Consider the following 13061-nt stretch of genomic DNA (forward strand, 5'->3'; position numbering starts at 1 on the left):
ACTCTCAGCCCAACCTACCACACAGGGTTGTTGTTATGAGGATAACATGGAGAGAAGGAGGATTATGTACACTGCCTTGGGTTCCTTGGAGGAAAAAAGGCACGATGTAATACGATTATTAAAAAATAATTGTATTACAGGACTAGACTATGCAAAACTCGTTAATATATGTGATATTGTAATGGAAACTCTAGGTGTGCACTCCACACCAGAAAGATCTGATAACCCCGAACATCTGCAGAACATTCGATCTTCCAGAGTGGAGATTGGCCGCTTCTAAACCCATAGAATAATTTCAGAGCAGAGTCACCAAGGTAATGAATAGATGCAAGATGCACGAACTACCACTAGTATATCTTTTATGTTGACTCTGAGGAAGTATTTAAGGGGAGTGGTTTTCATGTCACTCCATCCAATTATCTAACTGCCACTGAGGTGAAAGTTCTGCAGGGTTACCTTCACAATAGACAGTTTCTCATCTTAGAAAGTGTTGTATAAGAACACTGGAGGGAGAAATGCAATCATTGGGGGTTGTATTTTTCTTAATTTCATAGCGTTTGGATTATTGAGGAGAGAATGCACCATGTGATACTAATTATGGAAGCAGATCCAGGATGCATATATATGTTCATTCTATCACTCTATCTAAACGAGTGGAGGTCATAATTTCTGTTTATTTTAGGTTATGTTCTGCAGAGAATCAGAGAGACCTGTGGAAGTGGCTGCACCTCTTGGTTTTTTGAACCAAGTTTCTTTTGGATAGAAAATAAAATCAAGTAGTCCAAAACTTTTTCTTCTTAATCAAGTCACTGCAGTGATGATCAATGTTTGGTAACTTCTTTGCTAAAAGTGTGGTTTCTGGCTGGGAATGTGGTCTCTTAACAGCAAAGCTTATTGAAGATGCAAATAACTTGCCCCAAAGAAACTTTTAATTTCTTCCCATCTCCCAAACAGATATTTGATTTTTGTGTGTTTCTTTTCTGTTTTTTCTTTCCCCCTTTTTTCTTTCTTTTTATAACTCTGAACAATGTAGGTGTCTAGTCACATACAGGTCTTAGCAAGGAAGAAAGTTCGAGAAATTCAAGCCGCCATTAAGGTACGTTTGGCTTGCCCAGTTGTAGGGGGCTTTTCATCTCCATGGTTACAGGCTTTTCCTTTGTTTCCCTCCCTTCCCCTACCCTGCAGGTGTCTAGTCACATTCAGGTTCTTGCCAGAAGGAAATCTCGTGATTTTCATTCCAAGCTGAAGGTATGCGCTTTTCTGCTTTTGGGCTTGTGGTTGCTATGCATTTCACTTCCTGTTTTCCCTGGTGACTGGTGAATGCCTGGTGCTGTGATTCTTGTAACCTAGTTTCCTTGCATGTGGTAGCTGTTCACATTTCTCTCTCCTTCCCTCTGATTTCTGCACTAGCATCTATATTAAATTATGTTTAACACGCTTGGAAATGTTACTAGCTGTATGCATGCCTACTCCTTAGAAAAATATGTGGGTCTTTTTTCTTTCATTTTTAAACCCCATTAGCTTCGAGTTAGTTGTTTTATATATAAATTGCAGTTAAATCAAAGGAGAGTTTTGTATGTGCACAAACACACATGCTGTTGCAGTGTCAAAACTGAGATTTAGATGAGAACAGTTTTACTGTCATCTAGGTTTTTGAATCACTTGTAAGGACATAAACATTACATTCCCACTCTACCCCAGGCTATTTTTTCTTTGTTTGTGTGTGTGATTTTCAGTGATGCTAATTTGCAAAATCTACCTTTTATAAATCGTTCTATCTCCACCTCCATTACAATATGTACTCTGGGCATAATTCAGTCACAGTGAAGCACTTTCATTTCTCATTGGCTACAGTAGGAGAGGTAGGCACATGCTCTCAGACTGAAAGAAATGGGACTTAAAAGTACTTAACTTTGACTGTTATGCCTGTTAGCTGAAATCCTAAACTCGTGTATTGGGAAGTAAACTGTTGAGCACAGTGGGACTTACATTTGAGTAAACATACATAGGATTGTGCTGTTTGAGATGATTTCATCTTGGTAGTTTCTTAAACAGCAGATCCTGGAGAAGATAATTCTTTTTCTTAAATCTAACTAAAGAGTGATGATTTTTTCCCCTCTCACACACACAATTTTTGAGTGCCAACAAAAAGCAACAGGAAATACTTCATTTTCCAAATTTTAATCATGCAAATTTTATATGAAAGAATCGTTGAATATTTTTAACCCAACAGCTTAGAAGTCTAGAAAATTTATAGGCAGAGTAGTTGTTTTATTTTTATTTTTTAAAAAACAACAACATATATTCTTGGATATCACCTAAAATACTGCTAACATTTTTTTAGTGGAGTCTTTAAAAAAAAAGAGAGCAAGAGCGAGAGAATAAATATGTTTTTAACTCACTTGTCAGCAAAACATTATACTACTCTAAATGATAAATACTCTGTGGATGATGTTTTGCCACAACCCTGAAGCTGCAGTATGTAAATAACAGGCTGGCTTTGCAACTGTCCTACTTGTCAGGAGCTTTGGGTTTTCAGTATGCGGTGGGGTAGCATGCTGGCAGGCTTGTATGGCTGTTGGTGGCTGGCTTTGGAACTGCCGGGGCTGAGCAGTCAGGGTCGGTGAAGAACTAAGACAACTTAAACCTACTGCTTTTTAACCCAGGGTGCAACAATACAGAAGGCTGTAGCATTTCAGACTAAAACTACCAAATGTCATGGCTAAAATTAGGCATCTTAGCTTAGCTAATGTGTACAAAATTAAGCAATGTACGGGCACTGTGTGCATGCCTAAATTAATACTGGGCACCTGCAGCCTCCTTTGTTGGGAACAAATTCCGTAATTTGTTAGCACGGACTACCTGCTTAGGTTTCTGCCAAATGGCCAATTCATATAGGGTTGCAATATGGCCATTGCGTTGTATAGGAAAACCATTTGAATATTTCTGTTGCCCACACCTAAAATATTAAGAATATACTACTTTTAAAATTACACTTATTTCTTATTGCTGCACCTCCTTTATGATGATGAAGCTTTCTGTAGAGCAAAGAAGCAAAGTAAACACCAATGATACCTGCAAGTCTTCTTTCCTGGTGGGCGTTCTCTCTCTCTGCTTACATTGACCTGAATTTAGTGATGTTCTCTGCTGAATGCATTGGTTCTATGGAATTCTCTTAAAGAATCTCTTGAGTAATAATTTCTGCTACTCCCACAATTGCATTAGGTACATCAGTGCAATGAGACAAGCTGCAACAGTAAAATATGCTTGAGTGACAAGACAGCAATGAAAATTAGTCACTGATTCTTACTTTCAAATCTCCCTGACACTCCAGTGAAGAAATAACTATTCCAGGAGCCATTTTCATAGGCAAAGTTGGGGAATAAAAAATCCATCAATGCAAAATAAACATCCTTATGTGTGAAGCAGAAAAAATAAAATAAAAATAAATTGTTCTCCATATTAAGAAAGAAATAAGAGGGACAAATCATATCGAACTTCACCTCCAACGTTATATCCCTGGTGAATTTGGGGGCAGGCATCAGGTTTTTATGTTCTTCTGGTCCTCTTCACCACTAGAACATTAGAAGAGCCATACTGGATCAGACCAAGAGTCCATTTAGTCCAGCATTCTGTTCACACGGTGGCCAACCAGCAGTTGATGAGGGACCCCCAAGCAGGACACGGTGCAACAACACCCTCCCACCCATGTTCCCCAGCAACTGGTGCATATATGCTTAATGCCTCTGATGCTGGAGGTAGCAGATAGCCATCAGGACTAGTAGTCATTGATAGACTTTTCCTCCAGGAATTTACAATGTAGCAAATGAATTGGGGATGTCTTGCATTTAGTTGAATGTGGTTGCTCCTTGACCCTGTGGAAAAGAACTTGCTTTGGGAGATTCTGTTATATGGGGCCCTATATTCAAATATATGTAGGCTCACCTTTATATTAAGCCAGTACATTGCATGCATGATAAAAAGGACAAGAGAAGTGCATGGGAAAGGCAGGGGAGGCAATGTGTGATACTGAAGCCTACTCCCAAATTCAATACAATTCAATCCTGGAGGCTGAGATCATCTTACTCGGCCCAGCATTTCAGGCTTTGGGTAAGAAAAATAAAAATGACATGCAACTAATTTTGACAAGCTTTTCCCAGAGTTGATGTTTGCTAGGAAATCATTGGGAGGGTGAGATAGCTAACAGTGCCTACTCTCAGTCTGCCTGCTCCAGGAAGAGCACCGAATGCATTTACTTCTACACAGCCTGATTCTTTTGGGACACTTTAGCCAAGATACAGCCAATGTCCTTTAATTACTTGGTGACACCAAAACAGAAAGGGATATGTTATTGGACTTTCTGTAAAGCTGCAATTTCAGATGCAAGATTTGACTTCCTCCTTCAGCTTTTAGGCCAGGAAGGGAACTGTGGTAGGTGTGATCCTGCAACCCTGCTCCCTATATATGCCATTTCATGGAAACGGGACTAAAGTCCCTATCCCTTGCAGCTTCAACACAAATGCCTCCAAATCTCTTCAGGGGATCTAGTAGAGCAAGAAATGTCACTGAAGAAGGTACAGATTGTTTGCTCTTTTCTTGGGGATGAAGGCAAGCAGAATCAACAAGAAAGGACCCCTCCTCCATCTGGTTGAAATATCCAAGAGAAGGTCATAATGAAAACAGAAAGCTTTATCCCAGTAGTCACGACTTAGTCAACAAAGCACGTTCAGAAGTATAATGCTTCATCACACATTACATGGCACACAGCCACCAGGTGCCATGAAGAATTGTACTGAAACAAGTTATTGTCAATGCTTTTATATGGTCACTTGCCTTATGCTTTGGGAACTGCAGGCCAGAATCTGAGTGAACAAATGAACAAATAATGGAAATAGAGATCAGACTAGAATCAAAGCATATCACGCAATCTGAATTTTATTTGTTGGTATTATGATAGCTCAAGAACAAACACAGCACATAAAAAAAATTATAATTAGGATTGCAACCTCTGAATCACCAAAGAACAGGAATGGCATCAATAAAAAAAGAGGACAGCAATTTGTAAATACTAATTTATATGAATTTATATGCTGTCCAGGTACTGTTTATGGATGACAGTTCTTATGGTTCTTTATCTGTAAACTGGAATTGGTCAGGACAGCCTTTTAAATAGACTGGGCTTGGGCAACTTATGGCCCTCCAGATGTTTTCGCCTACAATTCCCACATCCCTCACCATTGGTCAAGTTGGCAAAGGCTGGTGGAAGTTGTAGGCTAAATGACCTGGAGCGTCACAGGTTGCCTAACCCTGAAATAGAGAACTGTCCTCTATAAAAGAGGAGCCACGGCCACCCTAAAATATTTAAAACATCAACCTATACTATTATTTTTAAATGCATTGCACATAGAAGCAGCTTCAGTTCTGTCTTGTCCATTATGAATTCCTGACAATTGTATTTGTTGCATATAACTTGCCAGTTGAACAGTTATGAAATAAGTATGTACCAGACCATATCAGTTTTAATGGAAGATACCTCCAGAATTAGAGGCCTTAAGCGTATATACACTAGTTGCTGAGATCACGGGTGGGAGGGTGCTGTTGCACCATATCTTACTTGAGGATCCCTGATTGACAGCTGGTTGGCCACCATATGAATAGAGTGCTGGACTAGATGGACCCATGGTCTGATCCAGCATGGCTCTTCTCATGTTCTAATACAAATTAAGAATACAGCTAATTTAAATGCAAACAAGTGATTTCTAGAGTTGTGTTTATATAAGAACTCTATTGTGCAAGTTGTTATTTCTAAACATGTAATGGACACATATTGAAGGGCCCTTCCAATCAGGGGTCCTAAGTGGATGACTCTGAATGTTTAGGAACACGACTTACCTTTACTGTGGGAAACAGCTCTTAAATATCCCAAATCCAAATCTCTGCAGAGTTTTATACATTCTAACCTAGGTTAGAAAATGTTCCCATAAGTGACTGAGGCTTCTTGAACTTTATTAATTATATTTTTGACAGTTGTTTTAAAAATAGTACTAGTTTTTATCACTCAACTAGGAAATGCTGCAAATTCTCCTTTTGCACTGGTGTACCATAATATTTCCCAAACTATGGAACAATTTCATACCTCGGAAAGATACATGTGAACACCCCTAAATATATGAGCAGGTATACAGATATTGAGAGAATAATTTTATCCTTGAAATAACTAAATCTTTGACTTTAATTTCCAGTATTCATTAGCACATGATTTAAAAATTCATTAAAGGAAGCCCAAAAATTAAAAATGCCTACAGTTCACATGTATGCGTGCTTTAAAATCCATTAGTGGATACATTCCACACTGTTGCATGTAAAAAGAAAATTCTGTTGACAGTTAGGATGCTAAAGATAGCTTTATATGCTTCTCTTTAAAAAAGAAAAAGAAAAAAAGAACAATGATAAAAGCCTTGAAAAATTTCCTTTGATGTGAATGGAGTCTTCTGCATTTTGAAATACAATAAGTTGGATTAATTGCTCCTCATTAGGCAGCAAGTTGGGAAAGCTTTGAATGTGCATTCTCTTTTTAGCATTAGCTATTGCCTGGCTGAAATAGCCAGCTTTTGTATATACTACTGTCTTCTCTAATAATAAGCAAATTGGAGATCATGGCTACAATTATTCAACTGTCTTTTGTGCAGAACTATTGTATACTTCCATGGTTTGTTTATCTTTTTTTTTTTTTTTTAGTTACAACAAATAATTTCAAAGGTTATTCAAATCAATACAATATGTGAGCAGAAATAAGATTTGTGAAATTAGTTATTAGGAAACTATTTTATGTTAGTATTTTATGCTTTACTGTAAAATCCATTTTAAGACCAAATTGCAGTTTCTTTGGCTTCACATCATTTTTTTTTTTTTGAAGTTATGTTTTGTTAGATTTCTATGTTGGTTTTAATGAAAATGTATAATAGTACAGGATTTAAGTGGGTGATTGGGTTTTTTTGGGTTTTTTTTAAAAAAAACTTCATATTGTCCGTTATTTTAATTATACCAGGGACATCTTTTTAAAAATTATATTGAATGCCCTTTTTATCTCCCTGGGATACAAAATCATTTTCATTAGAGTAGGTTGGGGTGATTGAATTATTTCACAGACTACGATGGTTTTAAACAGATTATAACCTGCAAAGTCTTCGATTTTCTTGCTGTATGAAATTAATTGCAACAGGTTAGAAAATGGAATGACTTGCACTGATCGTGTTCCTCTTGTGTTAGCAATTATTTCAAAACCAATGGAAATCTAGGGATCTGATTCATTAAAAGATATGCTTTATTTACATTAGATTTCCCATGTAGCTTAATGCTCTTGAATGGCTTGCAATTTCAAAACAAGTAGAAATCATGAAACAATTACAATCAACTTAGTAACAGCTGTAACCTCAGAATTTTATGGAATGCAGAGGTTGACCACTCACATCCTATGTTCTACACAAACTCTTTTCTTTCTCTTCCCCAAACTCTTTTTTTAAGCCTCACTTAAACGGAAATCTTATTTCTCTTATCGGCCTTTCTCACGCAGAAACCCATTTGCTGACTCCACAAGGGCAACCAAAATGATCAAGGGGCTGGAATGCCTTCCCACTGAGTAAAGACTTGTGTAGAATCTTTACTCAATGTAGAAGGGAAAAGATAATGGATAGAGAGAAATTTTTGCTTAGACATGGTTTGGACAACATAGCAGCCCATTGTGAGTTAATGCCTTTTCCTAACTTGTACCAGTACCTTTTCTTCACAAGCTCTCTTCTCATGTTTGGTTTTATGTGTAGAGTGAATGTGTGATGAGGAAATAGTACTGTGTCAGTTGACTCTTGCCTGAACTCCATGTATTGGGTGAAGGTGAGAATGGATTTCTATATGTGCAAACCTTTTCACATAATTAGGTCCCCTTTATGAACAGGGCTCACACTCTCATAGTATGTACCACTGTACATATACAGAAACTCCATACTTCAACTTCAGCCCAATGCATGGGAAATGTGGGCCGAGCCAGGTGTTGTGTCTTCCTCAACCATCATCATCATCATCATCATCATCATCATCATCTATACTGCTGAATATAGTCCCTCAGTGGTTCACAATATTAAAATACATGTAAACACAATATTAAAAATCTGACATTAAAACTATAACATTAAAGTAACTAAAGTAAACATGATTTAAGGAGCAGAAAAATGGAGCAGCTTGATTAGTTTACTTACAGCTCAGGGTGAAAAGGTGTGTTTTTAGGAAATGTTTTAAAGATGCCACATTTTCTACCTCCCAAACTGCACAGGGGAGGGCTTTCCAGAGGGTGGGTGCCACTACAGAGAAAGCTTACCATCAAAGTTCTTAATAGCAACATTCTGTTCGTTTTGGAATAACTAGCAAGGCCTCCTCTGATGACTTTAAGTGTCACCTGGTATTTATAAGGGAAGACAGTCTGCTAGGTATACTGGTTCCAAGTTGCTTAGGGCTTCATAGGATAATAACATAACCTTGTACCTTGCCTGATAGCTAATAGGCAGCTAGTGCAGTTCTTTTAACACAGGTGTTATGTGAACTTGGCTGGGTGTCTCAGTGAGTATCCTAGCTGCTGCATTCTGCATTAGCTGCAGCTTCTAAACCATGCATGAGGGTAGCCCCATATAGAGCACATTACAGTAGTTTAATTGTGAGGCTAACAATGCATGGATTGCCATCGCTAGGCTATCCCTAACCAAGAACAAGCAATGTTGTTGTACCAACCAGTTAGTAATGGCCACTTTGGGCCACCGAGGCAAAGATGGATTCAGGAGCACCCCCATATTATGGACCTCCTCCTTCAGATGGAATGCATCCCCATCTAGGACAGGCAAATTCTTGGACCTGGGAACTGCCAACCCATAGGGTCTCTGTCTTACTGGGATTCAGCTTCAGTTTATTGGCCCTCATCAAAAGCTATCCAGGCACTGGTTTAGAGTGTGCATGGCTTCTCCTGATTCAGATGTCACAGAGAAATAGAGTTTGGTGTCATCAGCATATTCACTTACGTGTGGACCTGAAGCAGAAGCAGGCTACAGAGAAGCAGAAGCAGCTTGAATAGGGAGACAATGCCATCTATTGAGTCTACTTTTTTTACATGCATCAACGTCTCTCAATCTACACATGTCTTCTGAACACTTATAAAAACAGAAATCCTTGCTAAGACAGAGGGGTTTGAATGAAACCATAAACCACCACGCATTTTCTCAACAGTTTAATGGAGCTTATGCCTCATATACTCTACCCTACTAGGACAACAATCCTATGCATGTCTATTCAGAAGAAAGACCCATTGAATTTAATGGAGTTTACTCCCAGATAAGTGTGCATAGGGGTGCAGCCTAAATTTCTTTCGCTTCTCAGAAGTGCGAGGTTATTTACAGAGACCAGGGTCATGCAGAGAGGTGATATACTACATCTAATTTATTATTATTATTATTTATTTATTTATATAGCACCATCAATGTACATGGTACTGTACAGAGATTTGGCTGGATGTCTTTTTTCTTTTGGGAAGAAAACTGCTACTCAGTTTAATAAATAATTTAACTATTGTTATTGACCTCAGAAATTTATGGATTAAAAAATACAAACTACAAAAATAACCCACCATTAAAAAGAGTTGTCCAAGGACTGTTTCAGTGTTGTTGTTGTTGATGATGATTTTATCCGTATGCCTCCCTGAGATCCCAGTGATATAGGGTGGGATACAAATGTTTTAATAAATAAATAAATTGATGATGATGATGATTTTGTTCCAAAGTTTTAAAGAAGGTTAGACCAGACTAATACTAAATGAGGAACATTTTAAACTACAGGAAATAACATTAGAAGTGATGTCATCAGTATCTCATCATGGCACTTTAAGGAATAATATTGTAAGCCAAATTTCTGTTCACATTTGCACTAGTACTTGCATAATTTAATTTTACTCCAGTTAAGCTATTTCGTATTTACTGCAGCATAACTGACAGTGGAAACAGACACTCATTTTCTTAGGAAGTCAAGGTCTTGATCACTTGTGTTCATTAAAGATCCCAGTGCACTCAGAGGTAGAGAAAATGGGTGTTAAGTCATGTATCTTGGCCTAATTCCAGTTTAGGTAATTACTGCTAATCTGCCTGCCTAAATTCCCCATCCAGTTTTAATTGGATGTAGTCTTCCTCACTAGCTGCTCAAACTGTCATGCAGCATTTTAATATGTGATTAATCAGTCGTTATGAGTTACCCCAGAAATAACTGCATATGAGTGGAGGAGTAAAGCTCCCTTTTCATTATGTAGAATTGATATAATCATAAAATCATGGACTGACTGGCAGGAACCTTTGATGCTACTTAATCCCATCCATCCCCAATGATATGATACAATTCTTCATGCATGAACTCCTTTACAAATTAACCATATAATCCAGATTATAGTGGGTCATCAATGTTGCTGTTAACAAGCAAGACACATCTTGCCAGAGGTTCCTTCAGGCAAGAAATGGTTTTGGAATAAGAACATGAGAAGAGCCATGCTGCTGGATCAGACCGAAGGTCCATCTCATCTAGCATTCTGTCCACACAGTGATTAACTAGCCCAAGCAAGCCAGATGCAACAAGCAAGGCACCCCACCCCTCAGAAGTGTCACTTGGTTGAAAATTACTTTCCCCAAAGTACAGTTTTTTGAAACAAATTATATGATTGTGTTAGCTGCTTCACCTTGCCTTCACTCTGACCCAACGTAGACATTCCATGTTTCTGAAAGAATATTATCCTAGACCTGGACTCAATGTCATTGAATCTGATAATGAAACATAACCTAGTGAGCTACTTGGAATCAGGTCTGTATATGCTGATGTCCAAATCTCTCTTAAAACACAGAATGGAATTGGGGTATTGATTGGCTAGGGTTGGTTTAAATACTATAGGAGCATGGTCTGCTGTCACCCTGCCTGGATACAGAGCAGAATCTCCAGGTCTATTTGCTAGCATGAAGACCTGGACACTCAAATTACTGGGATAACTGGGCTCTGGCTGTGATATCCTCTGCAGCATGAACAAAACAAACAAGGCCCCTTTACTTTAAATTTGGTTTCGAAATGGAAGGCATTTTTTTTCACTCAGAAGAAGATTCACTGTCTAGCCATTTAAAATAATAATGTGTGGCCCAAAAGCTTAGAAGCCAGAAATAGGTCAGGTAGTTGGGTCAATTTTTTTTGAATAAGTAGATTTCTCACTCTACTGCATCCCTGCTGCTACTGTTGCTGAAGGCGTGGTTTCTTCAGCAGGCATGTTGCTCCCAGCCAGTTCCCCTGTGACTGTGCAGGAGCAGCTGCAGATGGGTCCACAGGTGTTAAGGTCGCTTCTGGAAGCATTAACACCTGATCAGGTTTCTGTCTCGCATCCTGCGCAGGATGGAGGGGAAGACATTGCTGGAAGCAGCTGCTCCCCCTGCTGCCAGACCCCCAATACGCTAGCTCAAAATAGGCAATGTCTAGTTTTCAATACAGGAGTTTTCACAGGTTTCTAAGCAGCCTGACGACCTAATAGTTGCCAGACCAGGCATTTAATTCTATCAGCATGGTAGGAATGAATATGATTAGTCCTTTTATTCTTTTGATGAATCAGATCCTTGGTGAAAATTATTAATTCCTTTTAAACTCTTATGGATGAAATGATTAGGAACCCCCTCTCTTTGTAATTGTGCTGTAGAGTATTTTACTAAGAAATTGCACTTGTACAGAAGCCTTTTAACAAACTTTTTGTTGTCACATCCAGGTAACAAGCATGGTAAGTATTTTCATTAAAGCAAGTATTATGTATTTCAGCTGTGCTTGGCAGATATATATACATATTTATATATATTTACTTTTTAGCTAGCTTTAACTGTACTATTAGCCTGTGCTGTTTCTAAAGGAGCTGTTCAAATGAAGAAGCCGCTCACCCTCTCATTACTATGTATGGGCTTTCAAGGGAATATGTGTGTGAATTTGTATACCGTATTGGATGGCATGCATTCCTGGCCAGCATGCTTGCGACGTTGCTTGTAACAATGAATCTGCCTCTTAGTGCTTGAGTTCCCTTCATTATTATGTCTTATATCCAAAGTTTAGCATTTGCGAAATCCGTTATTTTTCTACACGAGGAAACTGGTGATCTGAAATATTGTATAAAACAGCACACTTAAGTCACCCTAATTTCACTAAAGTCAAATTTGCCTGTTGCTAACAGCCAGAGAATGATCCCAGAAAAAGATCTGGGGGCAAGAGCTGTAGTTCCATCTGTATCTAAATCTGTGCCTGGCCAGTGTCTGTTCAGCTACAGCCACATAGGAGCCCCTCTCTACAGAGGGATCCCACATGGCTGAGGGCTGTATATGTGTGCATGAATGATGCACCTATATGGGCAGGACCAAACAAATGTGTTTCCCCCATGCAGTTGGCTCTACCTACATGGTTGCATTATTAACATGCAACCCCTATCTCTTGAACGTAGGTTCTATGCAAAGTGTGCAGTCAAATAAGCAAACTCTTCAGGTAGTTGTGCGCTAAACATGTCATGGGGTTGGGCCAGACTGGTGCTTTTCCAATCTTGTGTAGGATTTGAACACCTGTCCCAGGCTTGCCTATATTTGTTTTCTATTTTAAAACAGTTGTCACCTGCCCTGATCCTATGAGATAAGAAGGGAACGGAATTTGTTAGGGACTATAGGGCTTGAACTCAGACTTCTTGGACTGAGGCTGGGACCTAGCCTAGCTGACCTCCCCTGGGCTGTATTCCATGCAAGAATCAGAGCCTTCTACAGTCTCTAGACTGGTATAAGTCTTAGGATTGGGGGGGGCACTTGTACCTCTCAAGATGTTGTTGGTCTGCAGCTTCACTATTGGCAATGCTGGCTAGGTCTGATGGGAGTTGCAGCTGAACAACTTCTGGAGGTCCACATGTGGCCCACCGTTGTCCTAGGAACTTAGCTGACTGCTCTTGCCTTGTACACAGAGCTGTAGCTTCTGCCTGCTGCACTTAG

The 13061-nt window shown here is 38.9% G+C and overlaps 1 protein-coding gene across 1 annotated transcript in view; it reads left to right on the forward strand.

The window, feature by feature from the left end:
- Positions 1-13061, forward strand: part of TEAD1 (TEA domain transcription factor 1) — a 214201-nt gene that overhangs the window by 147970 nt on the left and 53170 nt on the right. Inside the window, exons 4-6 of the mRNA XM_063117294.1 lie at positions 1034-1096; positions 1186-1248; positions 11816-11827. Coding sequence (XP_062973364.1) covers positions 1034-1096; positions 1186-1248; positions 11816-11827 — 138 coding nt within the window. The remainder of the gene's footprint in view (positions 1-1033; positions 1097-1185; positions 1249-11815; positions 11828-13061) is intronic.

Source organism: Elgaria multicarinata, chromosome 2 (assembly GCF_023053635.1).
Source record: "Elgaria multicarinata webbii isolate HBS135686 ecotype San Diego chromosome 2, rElgMul1.1.pri, whole genome shotgun sequence".
Lineage (NCBI taxonomy): Eukaryota > Metazoa > Chordata > Lepidosauria > Squamata > Anguidae > Elgaria > Elgaria multicarinata.